The sequence below is a fragment of the Somniosus microcephalus genome, unplaced genomic scaffold (assembly GCF_052327205.1).
Source record: "Somniosus microcephalus isolate GS21.2 unplaced genomic scaffold, FLI_Smic_1.0 unresolved_chr1, whole genome shotgun sequence".
NCBI lineage: Eukaryota > Metazoa > Chordata > Chondrichthyes > Squaliformes > Somniosidae > Somniosus > Somniosus microcephalus.
The window spans coordinates 127360392-127379411 of NW_028225179.1; the positions used below are offsets into that span (position 1 = coordinate 127360392).

Consider the following 19020-nt stretch of genomic DNA (forward strand, 5'->3'; position numbering starts at 1 on the left):
TGGTTAGCCCAATCGATATGTAGATTAAAGTCACCCATGATAACTGCTGTGCCCTTATTGCATGCTTCTCTAATTTCCCATTTAATGCCATTCCCGACCTCTGCATTACTGTTTGGAGGTCTATATACCACTCCCACTAATGTTTTCTGCCCCTTGGCATTTCTCAGTTCAACCCATACAGATTCCACATCATCAGAGCTAATATAACTTCTTTTCAATTGTGTTAATCCCCTCTTTAACCAGCAATGCTACCCCACCTCCTTTTCCATTCTGCCTATCTTTCCTGAATATTGAATACCCCTGGATGTTGAGTTCCCAGCCTTGGCCACCCTGGAGCCATGTTTCCGTAATCCCAATCATATCATATTCGTTTTCCTCTATTTGCGCAGCTAATTCATCCACCTTATTACGAATGCTCCTCGCATTAAGACACAAAGCCTTCAGCCTTGTTTTTTTAACGCTCTTCGATGTTTTAGAATTATTATTTACTGTGGCCATATTTGATTTAAACCCTTGATTTCTCTGCCTGCCACTTCTGTTTTTTGTTGTGTCTGTGTGTTAATAGAGACACTGAAGACAGGAGTTGGTTTCATAGGTGTTTACTAAACAAAGTCTGGAGGGGAACTAACTGATACAACACAATATACAGGCTTATATAGCCCGAGTGGCCATTACCGGCATTACAGTACACATGGGGCTCTTAAAGGCACATACACTACATTTTTCTCCTTCCTGTCTTTTGCTTTTATCCTCGTTTCCCTTTCCTCTGTCTCCCCACTCAGGTTCCCAGCCCCCTGCCATTTTAGTTTAAACCCTCCCCCAGAGCATTAGCAAACATTCCCCCTAGGACATCGGTCCCAGCCCTGCCCAGGTGCAAACCGTCCATTTTGTACTGTTCCCACCTCCCCCAGAATCGGTTCCAATGTCCCAGGAATTTGAATCCCTCCCCCTTGCACCATTCCTCTAGCCACGTATTCATCTGAAATATCTTTCTATTTCTACTCTGACTAGCACGTGGCACTGGTAGCAATCCTGAGATTACTACCTTTGAGGTCCTAACTCCCTATATTCAGCTTTTAGGACCTCATCCTGGTTTTTACCTATATCATTGGTACCTATATGCACCACGACAACTGGCTGTTCACCCTCCCCTTCCAAAATGTTCTGCAGCCGCTCTGAGACATCCTTGACCCTTGCACCAGGGAGGCAACACACCATCCTGGGGTCTCGTTTGCAGCCGCAGAAATGCCTATCTAGTCCCCTTACAACAGAATCCCCTATTACGATAGCTCTCCCCCTCTTTTTCCACCCGTCCTGTGCAGCAGAAACACCCCTGGTGCCAGGAAGTTGGCTGCTGCTGCCTTCCCCTGGTAAGCCATCCCCCCCATCAGTATCCAAAGCAGTATATCTGTTTGAGAGGGGGATGGCCACAGGGGACCCCTGAACTACCTGCCTGCGCCTACTACTCTGCCTGTTGGTCACCCGTTCCCTTTCTGCCTGTGCCACCTTTACCTGCGGTGTGAGCAACTGAATAAACGTGCTATTCACGACGTCCTCAGCATCGTGAATGGTCCATTATGTATCCAATCGCAGCTCCAGCACCGCAATGCAGTCTGTCAGTAGCTGCAGCTGGACACACTTCCTGCGCACATAGTTGTCAGGGACACAGGAAGTGTCCCCGAGTTCCCACATAGCGCAGGAGGAGCATAACATGGCACCGGGCTGTCCTGCCATGACTTACCCTTTAATTAATTGAAATTAAATTAAACAAATAAATCCCACCAATTACACCACAGATAAATGATATATTTAAGGGCCCTGGTTTACCAACAGTCCCCGTTACACCACAGAGAGCTTCGAAACTATAAACCACAGAGTTAAAGTTTAAAAAAAGAGAAATACTCACCAACCAATCACTTACCTGCTTTCTGTTGATGTCACACTTCGATTACTTTTTACTTCTCTCCCTTTCTGAGATTGGTAAACCTACCTGGTCTCAGCTGCCATTTATAGCCTCGCCGCCGCGTTTCCCGCCCAGTCAGTGCCCACGCTCCACTGACCCCTCCCAGTCAGTGCCCACCCTCCACTGACCCCCCCAGTCAGCGCCCACCCTCCACTGACCCCCTCCCAGTCAGTGCCCACCCTCCACTGACCCCTCCCAGTCAGTGCCCACCCTCCACTGACCCTCCCAGTCAGTGCCCACCCTCCACTGACCCCCTCCCAGTCAGTGCCCACCCTCCACTGACCCCCCCAGTCAGTGCCTACCCTCCACTGACCTCCCAGTCAGTGCCCACCCACCACTGACCCCCTTACAGTCAGTGCCCACCCTCCACTGACCTCCCAGTCAGTGCCCACCCACCACTGACCCCCTCCCAGTCAGTGCCCACCCTCCACTGACCCCCCCAGTCAGTGCCCACCCTCCACTGACCCCCCAGTCAGTGCCCACTCTCCACTGACCCTTCCAGTCAGTGCCCACCCTCCACTGACCCCTCCCAGTCAGTGCCCACCCTCCAGTAACTCCTCCCATCATGGGTTAGAAACAGGGTATAAAGTTCCTTCTACGCTGCCCCGAACACATGCGTGATCTCCAACTCCAGAGTAGCACCATCCTTCTGCCCTTTTACTAGAATCCTGTGTGTGTGAGACCCTTACAGACGGCAAGCCGAGGAGACTCAACCCACCCAAAGGTCAAAGGCAAGCGTTTTCTAAAATAAGACCCTTTCAACCCACAGAAGCAAAAAAAACTGCTTGCATTGAGATTCTACCACACACAAGGACAGAGCTTAACCGGAGCACTGAGCACTCACCATACACCAGGACAGAGAGCACCATCACGAACACTAAGACAGCAAACAGAATTAACCCATATCGAGCTCTGGAATTGGATTCATGACCTAAGAAATGAAACGATTTGTCTTCGATTAACCCTTGTTAAAAGGAAACATTAAAAAAATTATTTTTAATTCAAATGTTAAAGGAGCGGTTGGACTAAAATGGAGACGGATTGGTGGAGGCAGAAGGTATGGCTGAGATACTAAATGAATACCTTGCATCAGTGGTTACCAAGAGGACTTTGACAAAGCTATGGTAATCGAGGAGGTTGCTGGGACACTGACGATGTACTAGAAAGGCTGGCAGTAATTAAAGTGGATAACTCACCTGGTCCAGATGGGATGCACCCTAGGTTGCTGAGGGAAGTAAGGGTAGAAATTGTGGAGGTGCTGTGGCCACATTCTTCTAATCCTCTTTAGATACGGGGGTGGTGCCAAAGGATTGGAGGATTGCAAATGATACACCCTTGTTCAAAATGGGGGAGAAGGATAAACCCGGCAATTACAGGCCAATCAGTTTAACGTCGGTGGTGGGGAAGGTTTTAGAAACAATAATCTTGGAGAAAATTAACAGCCACTTGGATAAGCATGGACTAATAAAGGAGAACTAGCATGGATATGTTAAGGGCAAATTGTGTTTGACTAACTAGTTTTTTGATGAGCTAACGGAGAGGGTGGATGAGGGCAGTGCAGTTGATGTTGTGTATATGGACTTTCAAATGGCGTTTGATAAAGTACCACATATTAGGCTTGTTAGCAAAATTGAAGCTCATGGGATAAAAGAGGCAGTAGCAGCATGGATACAAAACTGGCTAAGGGATAGAAAACAGAGTTGTGGCGAATGGCTGTTTTTCGGACTGGAGGGACATATACTGTGGCGTTCCCCAAGGATCAGTGCTAGGACCACTGCTGTTTTTGATATACATTAATGACTTGGACTTGCAGGGTACGGAGCACAATTTTGAATTTTGCAGATGACATGAAACGTGAAAGTGTTGTGAAGAGTGTGATAGACTTCAGGAAGACATAGACAGGCTGGTGGAATGGGCGAGCACATGGCAGATGAAATTCAACGCAGAGAAGTGTGAGGTCGATACATTTTGGTAGGAAGAATAAGGAGAGACCATACACACTAAATGGTACCATTTTAAAGGGGCTGCAAGAACAGAGAGACCTGGGGGTGTTTGTGCACAAATCATTGAAGATGGCAGGACAGGTCAGTGTCCTGGCCAATACTTATGCCTCAACCAACATCAATAAAAAAGAGATTATCTGGTCATTTTCTACTGCTGTTTGTGGAACCTTGCTGTGTGCAAATTGGCTGCTGCGTTTACTCGATTACAATAGTAACTACATATCAAAGACCGCTTCACTGGCTGTAAAGCCTTATGGGGCGTCCTGAGGGTATGAAAGTCACTGTATAAATGCAGGCTCTAGAGGTACCAGAGGGTGCGGGTTGCCAGTTCAGCAGGGGAGAAAAAACTGACAAGATCTCTAATCAATATTCGGCTGATGAAATTATGTGGCAATCACAACGGCATCATAGTAATTGCCTGGGATTTGAAACACATTGAGGAGCAAAACAGGGCACTTCATTACAACAACAACAATTTGTATTTATATAGCGCATTTAACGTCGCAAAATATCCCAAGGCGCTTAACAAGAGCGATATCAAAAAAGCCTTTTTGACACCAAGCCACAGAAGGAGATATCAGGACAGACGACCAAAAGCTTGGTCAAAGAGTTAGGTTTTAAGGAGCATCCTAAAGGAGGAGAGAGGTAGTGAGGCGGAGAGGTTTAGGGAGAGAATTCCAGAGCTTAGGGCCTAGACAGCTGAAGGCACGGCCACCAATGGTGAAGCGACTGAAATCGGGGGATGTGCAAGAGGCCAGAATTGGAAAAGCAGAGATCTCAAAAGCTTGTAGGGCTGGAGGAGGTTATAGAGATAGGGAGGGGGCGAGGCCATGGAGGGATTTAAAATCAAGGATGAGGATTTTACAATGGAGGCGCTGTCGGACCGGGAGCCAGTGTAGGTCAGCGAGCACAGAGGTCATGGGTGAACAGGACTTGGAGCGAGTGAGGATACGGGCAGCAGAATTTTGGATGAGCACAAGTTTATGGAGGGTGGAAGTTAGGAGGCCGACCAGGAGAGCGTTGGAATAGTCAAGTCTCGAGGTAACAAAGGCATGGGTGAGGGTTTCAGCAACAGATGAGCTGAGGCAGGGGCGGAGACAGGCGATGTTACGGAGGTGGAAATAGGCAGTCTTGGTGATGGAGCAGATGTGGGGTCGGAAGCTCATCTTAAACACAACAACAAAGGTTGCGAAAGGTCTGGATAAAAGAATAATATTGTGTTCCACACTAAACATAAACAAAGGTATCGAACCTTGGTTAGATCACAATTACAGTAAAATGCACAGTTCTGGTCTCCATATTATAATAATGACAGAGAGGCACTGGAGAAGGTGCAAAGAAGATTTACAAGAATAATATCAGAACTGAGAGGTTCTAACTATCAGGAAAGATTGACTAGGCTGGGGCTCTTTTCTCTAGAAAGGAGAAGACTGAGGGGTGACCTGATAAAGGTCTTCAAGATTATGAAAGAGCCTGTTAGGGTAGACATAGAGAATATGATTCCACTTGTGGGGGAGACCAAAATCTAGGGGCCATAAATATAGGATAGTCACCCATAAGTCCAATAAGGAATTCAGGAGAAACTTCTTTACCCAGAGAATGTGGAACTTGCTACCACAGGGAGTGGTTGAGGCGAATAGTATTGGTGGCTTTAAGGGGAAGATAGATAAACACAGGAGGGACAAAGGAATAGAAGGATATGTTGATGGGGTTCGATGGGAGGAGGCTCGCGTGGAGCATAAACACTGGCATTGGGCCGAATGACTTGTTTCTGTGCTGTAGACTATGTAATTCTCTGTAACTCTGACAGACTTACCCTTGATGGACAGCTGGTAGGTGTTGTTGGTTTGACTGACTGGGTTTGCCACAGTGCAGGTGTAGGGGCCAGAGTCCGATTTCTGTGCGTTTCTAATGATTAAAGTTGTGTTGTCGTCCGACAGCCAGTAGCGCTGGTCGGCTGGGAGCGCGACCCCATCTCTGGTCCACAGAACGGAACTGGCTCTCCCTCTCCGCACTGCGCAGCTCAACTCAACTGTGTGGTTCTCGAGGCTGAAGTTACTGGAGATGGAGGGTATGGAGAGAGGATCTGGAGAAAGACACAGAGAGAGGATTTTTCACTTAATGAACAAACGCACCAACTTGCATTTATACAGCACCTTGCACAATCACAGGACTTACCGAAAGCACTTTACAGTCAATGAAGTGCAGTCACTGTAGCAATGCAGGAAACTCGGCCGTCAATTTACACACAGCAAGGTCCCACTGAGAAAAGTCTGACACCAAAGTGCAATTGGAGAACCTGGGGTCGGATTCAGGAGGACTTCCCTAGTCTCGTTCGAAATAGCGCCGTGGGACCTTTTACATCCACCAACTCACTGTGCCATATTCATTCAAATTTAAAATAATAAAAGGCGGAAGTTCCCTTCTACAGGGGTTAATGGATCACAAATCAGTTCCAATTTTCATTACGCTTACAGCTGCCCACAGACTTTTCAGGGGCTTTTGCACAGCAACTTAGAGATCTGTTTCAGCACAGCGCCCTCTACACGGGATCTGAGACCAGTGTGGACAGGTCAAGCAACAGTGTGGCTCTTCAACCCATCAGATTGAAGAAATCTCACTGAGACACCCAGATTCTGAACCAGGAAGTAGGAATTAAAGTATTTAATTCAAAGTAAAATCATGTACAGAAAGTGATATAGAGAAGGAAAGAAAGGTGAGATTGAGAGAAATAATATTTTCTTTTTATTTAATTTAAAAAAAATCTCCAATAATTAAATTCTGAAGGAATGAGACTCCACACTTGTAAAAATAAATTTTCAGTGCCAAAATTCACACCTGAATGCACCAGCCCTAACCTTTCCTGGCATGTTTAGTGGGTGGGTACAGAAACTTCATGCCCTTCATGTATTTCAATGCCAAGTCTCTCGGCAGGGTACCAGTGGATCGCAGCTTGTGGAGGAGCAGGACAAATCAGACAGCAACTTCTTGATTTCCATGTTTAACTGTGGACACCAGCAGTTGCTCTCTGATTTACTCCATAATAACAGAGTGCTGATAATCTCACCATTACTATTACAGCAAAATCTCGGCCAATATAAAAGATGGTAAAAGAGTTGGGAGATTTCAGAAACTCGCCCCATAGTGAATCCTAGTGGCCAGAGCCTGAAATTACATTCACAGCTGGCACAGGGAGAGCTCATCCACACACAATGGGGGTGGGGGGGAGGGAGAGCTCATCCACACACAATAGGGGGGGGGGAGAGCTCATCTACACACAATGGGGGTGGGGGGGGAGTGAGAGCTCATCCACACACAATGGGGGAGGGAGGGAGAGCTCATTCACACAATGGGGGGGGGGAGAGCTCATCCACACACAATTGGGGGGGGGAAGAGCTCATCCACACAATGGGGGGGGAGGGAGAGCTCATCCACACACAATGGGGGGGGGAGGGAGAGCTCATCCACACACAATGGGGGGGCGGAGAAGAGCTCATCCACACACAATGGGGGGGGGGAGGGAGAGCTCATCCACACACAATGGGGGGGGAGGGAGAGCTCATCCACACACAATGGGGGGGGGGAGGGAGAGCTCATCCACACACAATGGGGGGGGCGGAGAAGAGCTCATCCACACACAATGGGGGGGGGGAGGGAGAGCTCATCCACACACAATGGGGGGGGAGGGAGAGCTCATCCACACACAATGGCGGGGGGAGGGAGAGCTCATCCACACACAATGGGGGGGGGGAGAAGGGAGAGCTCATCCACACACAATGGGGGGGGGAAGAGCTCATCCACACACAATGGGGGGGGAGGGAGAGCTCATCCACACACAATGGGGGGGGAGAGCTCATCCACACACAATGGGGGGGGAGAAGGGAGAGCTCATCCACACAAAATGGGGGGGGAGAAGGGAGAGCTCATCCACACACAATGGGGGGGGAGGGAGAGCTCAAACACACACAATGGGGGGGAGGGAGATATTATGTCCGTGTATAATTGAGACACGGACAGCAGGAGTTGATTATAACAAGTCTTTACTGAATGGAGACAATCGGGAAACTGAAACTACAGAAGGCTGCTAGCGCCTTTTATACAGGGATGGTCACTGCCGGTACTGCAGTCTGAGACCAGTTATTCCCTTAAAGGTACATACACAACAATTCCTCCCCTTTTAGATAAACAGTACATAACATTCATTTAACAACTAAATGATAACTAATTACTATCACAATTACGGTTGCTAGATACATTGGTTGAGGTTAAGCAATTATAAGTTCAGTCTTTGAGGAGGCTTCCTGATTCTGTCTGGAAAACACCACTTTGGGGTATCAGGTTCTTCTGGCAAGGTTGAGTCGGGATCAATGTCGTTGTTTGGTTCATCTGCTTCCAATATCACCAATTCTGTGGTAGATGCAATTGGTACGTCGGTTTCATCGCCAGGTGTATCAGATCGTGGTGTGGAGTTCACGTTTTCCAGTGACTCTAGAATCTGGTCAGCATGGCGTCTTACAATGCTCTCTCCAACGTCCACAGTATACATGTGAGGTCCTTGCCGTGTACAAATCGTTCCCGGCTGCCATTTCTCTGTGCGGTAGTCCCGGGCCAAAACTGGTTGACCTATCTTAAAACTCCTGGTCGGCCTTTCGTTCATATTCTGAAACTGCATGTTCTCCACATCTCTTCAGACGTTTGGCTTAACCAAATCCAAGCGGCATCGCAGTCTTCGATTGAAGAACATCATGGCTGGAGTTTGGTTGGTAACCGCATGTGTCGCATTCCGGTAGGCAAACAAGTTGTCCACCTTGTGTTGTAGGGGTATATCTTCATTACACATTGCCTTGATAGCCTTCTTGAATGTTTGAACAAACCTCTCGGCCAATCCATTAGTGGCTGGATGATATGGGGCAGATGTGTAATGCTTAACACCATTGTTCTTTAAGAACCTCCGGAACTCTTCAGACACAAACTGTGGTCCATTGTCAGAGCAAATCTGTTCAGGCAGCCCATTCCTGGTGAATATGGTTCGTAAGACTGTGATAGTTTTTTCTGTGGTGGTTGAGGACATTTTTATTACCTCTGGCCACTTTGAATGTGCATCCACCACAATTAAAAACATCAAGTCCATGAAGGGACCAGCAAAATCAATGTGCACACTTTGCCATGGAGATGAGGGCCACTCCCATGGATGTAGAGGGGCTTGTGGTGGGGCGTTTTGGACCTTCTGGCATCCTGTACAGCTCTTGGTCATCTCTTCGATTTCTCTATCGATTCCCGGCCACCACACAAACACTCTGGCTAAGTTCTTCATTTTTACCCCTCCCAGATGACCCTCATGAAGCTCATTGAGCACTCTATCCTTCAATTTGGGTGGAATTACTACTCTGGATCCACACATCAAGGTTTCTCTGCACACTGACAGCTGTTCTCTTCTCGGCGAGAATGCTGGCAGCAGTGGTTCGCCATGTGCTGGCCATCCCTTCACCGTTAAATCATAGATCCGGGATAGTGTTGGGTCATTTCGTGTTTCCTTTTCTATGTTTGCATTCGTCACAGGGAGACATTCGACTATGGTCAAGTGGAATATCTCCATTGGATCCACTGCAAGTTCTTCTTCCACCGTCGGCAACGGTAGGCGCGACAATCCATCAGCATTCCCATGCTGTTTAGTTCCTTTGTACTTGATGTCACATTGGTGTGCCCCTAGGAAAAGGGACCACCTCTGTAGCCGTTGTGCTGTCATTATCGGTACGCCCTTCTGAGGGTTGAAAATGGAGACAAGAGGTTGATGATCAGTTAGTAGAGTAAATGTTTGACCGTGCAGCTGGTGATTGAACTTCTTCACCCCCCACACTAGGCTGAGGGCCTCTCTGTCAATCTGGGCATAGTTACGCTCGGCTGAAGTTAACGAGCGTGACGCAAAAGCTATCGGCCTCTCTAAACCATCAAGGAATTTATGTGACAGTACCGCCCCAATGCCGTAGGGAGACGCATCACACGCCAGTCTTATCGGTAGTGATGGGTTGTAGTGAGCTAATACTTCTCTTGAAGTGATTAAGTCCTTACTCTTCTGAAAGGCCCGCTTACAGTCATTGCTCCATTTCCATGCTACTCCCGTTCGTAGTAGGGCGTTCAGTGGGTGCAGAATTGTGGACAAATTCGGTAAAAACTTATGGTAGTAATTCACCAATCCGAGGAATGACCTCAGTTGCGACACATTTTCAGGCGCCGGGGCCTTAACAACCGCTTCAATTTTGTCAGGGGACTTATGTAACCCCTCTTCATCAATCACGTGGCCACAATACGATATCTGTTTCTAAAAATCTCGCACTTGGGGCGGTTGGCTCGTAGCCCATGTTCCCGTAGTCTAGTGAGCACCTGTTCAAGGTTGTTAAGGTGTTCACTGTCATCTTCACCTGTCACTAGGATGTCGTCCAAGTAACACTGAGTCCCCAGAATCCCTTGCAGGACTTGTTCCATCGCTCTTTGCCATATCGCCGGAGCTGATGCTACTCCGAATACCAATCGATGATACTGGTAAAGACCTTTGTGAGTGTTTATCATGAGATACTTCCTAGAGGATTCTTCAACCTCCATCTGCAAATACGCTTGTGCTAGGTCAATTTTTGTAAAACGCTTCCCTCCAGATAGTGAGGCGAAGATGTCTTCTATCCTTGGAAGAGGATATTGTACTGTGTGAAGGACTGGGTTCATTATCACCTTGAAGTCCCCACAGATGCGAACCTTCCTTGGCTCCTCAGACTTATTGTTTAACGTTTTCTTCATGACAGGAATGATGGGTGTCGCCCACTCGCTCCAGTCTACCTTAGACAACACGCCTGCATTCTCCAGATTCTCCAGCTCTGCCTCGACGGCTGGGCGAATTGCATATGGTACCGGTCTTGCTTTGAAAAACTTGGGAACTGCATTCTCTTCTATTTTTATCGAGGCGGTTACGCCTTTAAGAGTGCCCAGTTCTTGTTGAAATACCTCTTTGGCGTTAGCTAAGATTGTTGACAATCGTCCAGGAGTGACGTCGTCATCTTTTTTACCATCCACCGTCATTGCCTGAATGGAGTGCCAGTCTAAGCTTATCTTTCTGATCCATTCACGTCCCAATAACGGTGGTCCACCATCTTGCAGTATGTAGAGATACAATTTCCGTATTTTCTTGCCGTTGTATTCGACAGGCACCCTTATTTTTCCTCTGGGGTATACCTTTTGCCCCGTATACGTCGTCAAGACGATGGATGTCTCTCTCAAGGGTATGTGTGAGAATAGCCGCTCGTAGTCTCGTCAATTCATGACGGTTAGCGCTGATCCTGTATCCAATTCCATTTTAACTTGGGACCCTGCTATCGTGAGGGTTACCCAAATGGTTCGGTGATCCTCTTTTGCGATTACATTGTGAAGTTTGAGACAGCTTAGTCTCTTGTTCCCGGATTCACTATCGCTCATCTGGTCTTCGGAACTACTGTCCGTCATCTTTTGTACTTTCTTGTACGGTTCCTTAGTAGCCTTTTTGTTGTCATTGGTCTTCTTCCCAGACCTGCAAACTCGTGCAATGTGTCCCATCTTCCCGCATTGCCTGCATATTTTGTCCGTGGACCAGCAGTCCTTCTGGTCATGGTTAGTTCTGCCGCAGCGATAACATTTTGCAAATCCCCGTGTCATTTCGTGGGTGCCGTATTCCTGTGGCTTTTGTTGTATTTCTGCAGCTCCCCTGGCTGCTGCTTCGTACGATACTGCCACACTGAAAGCCTTATCTAGCGTCAGCTCTTTCTCTGAGAGTAACTTCTTCTGTGTTCCTTCACTCAGGAGTCCACAGACAAATTTGTCCCGTAGGGTATCTGCCAGTCCTGCTCCGAACTGGCAGTGCTTTGATAGCTTGCGTAGTTCCGTAAGGTACTCAGCATTGCTCTCATCTTTATGCTGAGTTCTCCTGTGGAATTTAAATCTTTCTGCTATCAGCAGCGGTGCAGGGTTTAGGTGTTCCTGTAGGATAGCAACAATTTCATTAAAACTCTTCGCCTTCGGTTTGGCTGGAGTAATCAGGTCCCGCAATAGGCCGTACGTTCTTGCGCCCATTAAGTTTAGCAGTACCGATGCCTTTTTCTCATCGGCTATTTCGTTTGCCTCGCAATATACCTCGACTCTTTCCACATACGTGGTCCAGTCCTCTATTGCATTATCAAAGGCAGTGATACAGCCAGTCTTCGGCATCTTGGAAATCTAAAATGGCCTCCCGCGCTTTGCCTTCTTCCCCGATTTAACAATATGGCGCCTCCCACGCTTTGCCTTCTCCCCCGCTGGATTAAGATGGTGCCTCCCGCGCTTTGCCTTCTTCCCCGCTGTTGCTAGTGCTGCTTTCCGCGGTTTCCGTTGCAACCTGCAGCTCCTCGCGGTTTTCTGCGCGTTTAATATTTTTTTATTTTATTATTTTCCCGTCGTGGAACAACCCTGTGGGACTCTTGCCTCCCTCTTCTCGGGTCCGTACGCTGCCCGGCTTCGTAGCACCGGCCGCGCCCTGTGTGCTCCACCCTCTCTCTCCTCTTCTCGACAACGCTGCTCGGCCCCGTTGCAAGCCACCCGCTTGAGTTCTAGACCGCCGCAGCCCAGGAAGGATCAGTGTACTACCTGCCACCAGCCCAATTAGCTGAAGCACCATCGACAGGAACCAAGCCCCGCTCTCGACAGCTTCTCCTGCAATCTTCAACTCCGCTGACTCAGGGGCGGATGCCCACGGTCAACGCCCGTTTCTACTGCTTCTTTCTTCCTTCTGGCCTCGACCTCTGCTCACTTTGCTTCAGGAATGGATCCCATGAGGTGGTGCAGACTGTAGGTAAGTTCGTATCTGCTGGTCGCCAATATTATGTCCATGGATAATTGAGACACGGACAGCAGGAGTTGATTATAATAAGTCTTTACTGAATGGAGACAATCGGGAGACTGAAACTACAGAAGGCTGCTAGCGCCTTTTATACAGGGGTGGTCACTGCCGGTACTGCGGTCTGAGACCAGTTATTCCCTTAAAGGTACATACACAACAGGAGAGCTCATCCACACATAATGGGGGGGGGGGAAGAGCTCATCCACACACAATGGGGGGGGAGGAGCTCATCCACACACAATGGGGGGGTGGGGAAGAGCGAGGGAGAGCTCATCCACACACAATGGGGGGAGGGAGAACTCATCCACACACACTGGGGGGGGCGGGGGAGGGAGAGCTCATCCACACACAATGGGGGGGGAGGGAGAGCTCATCCACACACAATGTGGGGGGGGGAGAGCTCATCCACACACAATGGGGGTGGGGAGGGAGAGCTCATCCACACACAATGGGGGTGGGGAGGGAGAGCTCATCCACACACAATGGTGGGGGGGGGAGAGCTCATCCACACACAATGGGGGGGGAGGGAGAGCTCATCCACACACAATGGGGGGGGAGGGAGAGCTCATCCACACACAATGGGGGGGGGGAGGGAGAGGGAGAGCTCATCCACACACAATGGGGGGGGAGGGAGAGCTCATCCACACACAATGGTGGGGGGGGAGAGCTCATCCACACACAATGGGGGGGGAGGGAGAGCTCATCCACACACAATGGGGGGGGAGGGAGAGCTCATCCACACACAATGGGGGGGGGAGGGAGAGCTCATCCACACACAATGGGGGGGGAGGGAGAGCTCATCCACACACAATGGGGGGGGAGGGAGAGCTCATCCACACACAATGGGGGGGGAGGGAGAGCTCATCCACACACAATGGGGGGGGGAGAGGGAGAGCTCATCCACACACAATGGGGGGGGGAGAGCTCATCCACACACAATGGGGGTGGGGAGGGAGAGCTCATCCACACACAATGGGGGTGGGGAGGGAGAGGGAGAGCTCATCCACACACAATGGTGGGGGGGGAGAGCTCATCCACACACAATGGGGGGGGGGGAGGGAGAGCTCATCCACACACAATGGTGGGGGGGGAGAGCTCATCCACACACAATGGGGGGGGGGAGGGAGAGCTCATCCACACACAATGGGGGGGGAGGGAGAGGGAGAGCTCATCCACACACAATGGGGGGGGGAGGGAGAGCTCATCCACACACAATGGGGGGGGGAGGGAGAGCTCATCCACACACAATGGGGAGGGAAAGCTCATCCACACACAATGCGGGGGGGGGAGCTCATCCACATACAATTTGGTAGAGGGAAAAGGGACACAGAGTGCATCAGAACACTGGCTCACCACTATGCTAGTGTCTTTATTTAAGTAACACTTACCAAACACCTCAAGAGTTAGAATTCTTGTCCTCTTAGGGTCTAAGTCCACAATCAATTTGTATCTCCCAGTGTCCGCCCTGTGTAAATCTTTTAGTAACAAGGATCCGTCTGATTTGTTAAATTCAACTCGATTCTCATACTGATCAAATATGACCTGATAGATTTTGGTGCATTCCATAACGGCAACAGTCCTGTTGGGATTAGAGAATTCCCAACTGAAGTATGTGAATCCTTTATCAGTTCCAGGGAATTGAATGGAGGAACCTGTTGCAGCCACCATGCTGCCTTTCACCGTCAGTGCTGAAATATAAATGAGTGAATTAGAACAGTTCGTGTATTACAGGAGAGATTTAATCATTACACAAACAGTGTATCACTCAACCTCTCCCCATGGCAACCTGCTAACATTCCCCCCCACTCACTTTAACTATTTAAAGTGTGTCAGCATCTTTATTGGTAAACAGCAGCTTTTCTCCAACTCTTGCCCAATCAGTCAATGTAGAAACAGTATAATTAACATTATAATTGTATAACTTATCGGTGTTAGACGGTGACATCCAATAGGAAGATCACCACCAGGACCCACCGTCCTGTGACTGAGGCAAAAAGAAAAATATCTGAAATTAAAATAGGAAACAAATAGAAACTTACAACATGTAGATCAGCCCCTGAAGGTGAAAGGTGGACTGCACTGGGCTACAGGCTGGGTTGTAGTGGTCTAGCATGAACGTTGTACGGTATAGAGCCTAGATTCATAAAATCATACATCACAAAGGAGGCCATTCAGCCCATTGTGCCTGTGCTGTCCAATTCGTCCCACTCCCCCACTCGTTCCCCATAGCCCTGCATGTGTTCCCTTTTCTAAGTATACATTCAATTCCCTTTTGAAAGTTACTATTGCATCTGCTTCCACCGCCCTTTCAGGCAGCGCATTCCAGATCATCAGAACTTGCTGCCTGAAAAATATTGTCCTCATCTCGTCCTCCAAATCTGACAATTCCTTTAAATCACTGGAAACAGTTCCTCCCGAACTACTCGAACAAAACCCCTCATCATTTTGAGCATCTCTATTAAATCTCCCCATATTCTCTCCTGCTCTAAACAGAACAATGGAGCAAACCTTTAGCTCAGTGGTTGCATTCCTGGGATGTGGGCATCGCTGGCAAGCCCAGCATTTATTGCCCATCCCTAATTGCCCTCGAGAAGGTGGTGGTGTGCTGCCTTCTTGAACCGCTGCAGTCCGTGTGGTGAAGGAACTCCCACAGTGCTGTTAGGGAGGGTGTTCCAGGATTTTGACCCAGCGACGATGAAGGAACGGCGATATATTTCCAAGTCAGGATTGGCTGAAGACTGGCTTCTGTGATGGTGGGGATCTCTGGAGGAGGCCGAGATGGATCATCCGCTCGGCCCTTCTGGCTGAAGGTGGTTGCAAACGCTTCAGCCTTGTCTTTTGCACTCTTGTGCTGGGCTCTGCCATCATTGAGGATGGTGATGTTCATGGAGCCTCCTCCTCCCCTTAGTTGTTTAATTGTCCACCACCATTCACAACTGGATGTGACAAGACTGCAGAGCTTTGATCTGTTCTGTTGGTTGTGGGTTCGCTTAGCCCTGTCTATAGCATGTAAGTCCTGTGTTGCAGCTTCCCCAGGATGGCATTTATAGGTACGCCTGGTGCTGCTCCTGGCAAGCTCTTCTACACTCCTTATTGAACCAGGGTTGGTCCCCTGGCTTGCTGGTAATGGTAGAGTGAGGGATATGCTGGGCCATGAGGTTACAGATTGTGGTGGAATACAATTCTGCTGCTGATGATGACCCACAGCACCTCATGGATTCCCAGTTATGAGCTGCTAGATCTGTTCTGAATCAGCTGAGGGAGGGCAGTAGGTGGTAATCAGCAGGAGGTTTCCTTGCCCATGTTTGACCTGAAGCCATGAGAATTTTGACCTGAAGCCATGAGCCAGGAGTCAATATTGAGGACTCCCAGCGCCACTCCCTCCTGACCCACCATGGGACCAGGGATGGTGATGGAGGAGTCTGGGATGTTGGCTGAAAGGCCTGATTCTGTGAGTATGACTGTCAGGCTGTGGGACAGCTCTCCCAATTTTGGCACAAGTCCCCAGATGTTAGTGAGGAGGACTTTGCAGGGTCGACTGGGCTGAGTGTGCCTTTGTCGTGTCCAAAGCCAGTGCCGAGGTCGATACCGGGTGGTCCATCAGGTTTTATTCTTATATCTTGTGGTGGTTTATTACAACTGAGTGGCTTGCTAGGCTATTTCAGAAGGCAGTTAAAAGTCAACCACATTGTTATGTGATCTGCACATTATAGGCCAGACCAGGTAAAGTTTCCTACCCTAAAAGGAATTCTTGAACCAAATCTAACAATCACCATTAGTGATATTAACTTTTTAAAACAGATTCATTTAATTCACTGAATTTAAATTCCCCATGATGGGATTTGAAATCAGGCCTCCGGATCATTAGTCCAAGCCTATAACCACTACGCCACTTTCCCTGTTTCTACCCTAAACTTGAATTTAACCACCATTGCGCCCCGATCCTCGACAGAATACACATCCCCGGCTCCTGTCTGGCACTGGGCCGGTGCAACAGATGTGTAAAGATAGAACAGTCACTGTGGGAACTCTGCAAACACTTCAGGGTGCGGATTCTCCAGGTTTTTGTATTGTTCTTTCGGGGACATCTGTTCGTCATTTTAGCGCTGCCGTTAAATTTTCATTTTTCTTTCAAAACAGCTCCCTGTCTAGAGTCACCGCCGGTTTAAAGAGACTTATAGAGAGGGTTTTACCTGAAGCCGAGGCGGCGAGAAGGTGCAAAAGGCGGAGAAAAGGGAGGAGAAGGATCGTCATCTGAGTGGAGATCTCGCCGCTCGGACATTGGAATCAAATAACGGGAACAAGGGAGGAGCTGAGTGGTCGGAAGTGTAGGTCCACAGAAAGCGCAGGATCCGGGGCGAGACGTGGCGGGGAGAGACTCTTAAATATTATTATTACAATAACAAGTGTCATTTATTTAGTCTTTAATGTAGAAAGTTCTCAGACGTTTCAAAGGGGATCATTAAAAAGTAATGGACCAGATTCCAAACATACAGGGTAGATGCAGGGAGGATGTTTTCCCTGTCTGGGGAATCTAGAACCAGGGGTCACAGTCTCAGAATAAGGGGTGGGCCATTTAGGACTGAGTTGAGAAGTTTCTTCAATCAGAGGGTGGTGAATCTTTGGAAATTCTCTACCCCAGAGGGCTGTGGCGCCTCAGTCATTGAGTATATTCTAGACAGAGATCGATAGATTTATGAATATTAAGGGAATCAAGGGATATGGGGATAGTGCAGGAAAGTGGAGTTGAGGGAGAAGATCAGCCATCATCTTGTTGAATGGTGGAGCAGGCTCGAGGGGCCGAATGGCCGACTCCTGCTCCTATTTCTTATGTTCTTATAATATTATGAGGGGTGACTGAAAGGTTGGTCAGAGAGATGAGTTTTGAGGAGGGTAGTTGAGAGGTGGAGAGGTTTAGGGAGGGAATTGCGGAGCCTGGGGCCTAGGTTGCTGAAGGCACCACCAAAGGTGCGCAAGAGACCAGAGACAGAGGAATGGAGAGTTTGATGATGGGGTGGGTGGTTGTGGGGCTGGAGAAGATTACAGAGATAGGGTGGAGCGAGGTCAGAGACCGAGGAATGGAGAGTTTGATGGGGGGTGGTTGTGGGGCTGGAGAAGATTACAGAGATAGGGTGGAGCGAGGCCATGAAGGGATTTAAAGGCGAGGATGAGAATTTAAAATTTGAGGTGTTGGGGCAGCGCGAGCTAGTGTAGGTCAGTAAGGGCAGGGGTGATGATTTGTGCGGGATAGGATACGGGCCATAGAGTTTTGGATGAGCTGGAATTTATGGAGGGTGGAGGCTGGTCAGGAGATCATTGGGATAGTGGCGTCTGGAGGTTGGAGATGGGCACAAGAGGAAAACATGGGAGATGGAAGTAATGGGCTCGGTTCCGGATCGCACCCAAAATGTGGGCACAAATAGACAGAGTGGGAATTCAGGTTATGTAGAAAAAATGGAGCTTAGCTATTAACAGAGGTGAGTGAGTGGACAATATGAAAGAGTCCGAAGTTACATTCAGAGGCCCTGTTTTAGCGGGATGAAGTCGACTTGTAGACAGCGTGGAGTCAGCTTACTGCCTCCACAAAGCCAGCTTCCAGGTTCAGAGACAATTGTGACGAGGGAGTGGATCCAGGAGCCAGTCAAAGGATGGTTGGTTCAGCGGGCCTGCTGGTGGAGGTTGCCGAGTGGAATGTGAGTGTGAGGAGAAGAGATGATCTTGAGTGCAAGAATTTTGATATGTCTTTACAGTATTCTAATACAGAACAGCTAATATAGCAGAATTGGTTTAAACTGCACTCGCAAGTCCTGTCCTTTCCCCTCAATGACACTGATAACATTGGAGAAGCATGAATTGCAGGGTGAAAGACACTTTTCTGTAAGGATAGGCACATATAGATTAATTAAATAAATAAGCTAGTTGGACAATACGGACCTAAAAGGGTTGTTAGGTTAAAGCACAAAAGTTTTTAAAACACAGACTTTTGATCACAGCAGGGGAGAGTGTAAGAAAAGGAGATTGCTGCAATATAAAAGGCGGTGGCATCCTGTTGCTATGGAGCATAACATCAAAGGTTTGTATAACAAAAGCTATGGCTCGGGAAAAGCAATGATAGGAAGTTAACGGTGTGGTGTGGTGAGACACGGAGCCCCTCATCCCTG

At 48.5% G+C, this 19020-nt stretch overlaps 1 protein-coding gene across 4 annotated transcripts in view; it reads right to left on the reverse strand.

Annotated features, from left to right (window-relative positions):
- Window positions 1-17170, reverse strand: part of LOC147095826 (cell adhesion molecule CEACAM2-like) — a 30623-nt gene extending 13453 nt beyond the window's left edge. For 2 of the 4 annotated variants that reach the window (XR_015074829.1, XM_085974831.1), the window contains exons 1-4: window positions 17053-17170; window positions 14248-14547; window positions 5783-6052; window positions 2808-2894 (exon numbers count right to left, since the gene is read on the reverse strand). Coding sequence is in view for 2 of the 4 variants with exons in the window: in XM_085974831.1 (XP_085830957.1) it covers window positions 2808-2894; window positions 5783-6052; window positions 14248-14547; window positions 17053-17113 (718 nt within the window). In the remaining 2 variants the exon portion in view is untranslated. The remainder of the gene's footprint in view (window positions 1-2807; window positions 2895-5782; window positions 6053-14247; window positions 14548-17052) is intronic. The other 2 variants (XR_015074830.1, XM_085974832.1) reach the window with 1 other exon arrangement.
- Between the last annotated feature and the right edge of the window lie 1850 nt (window positions 17171-19020).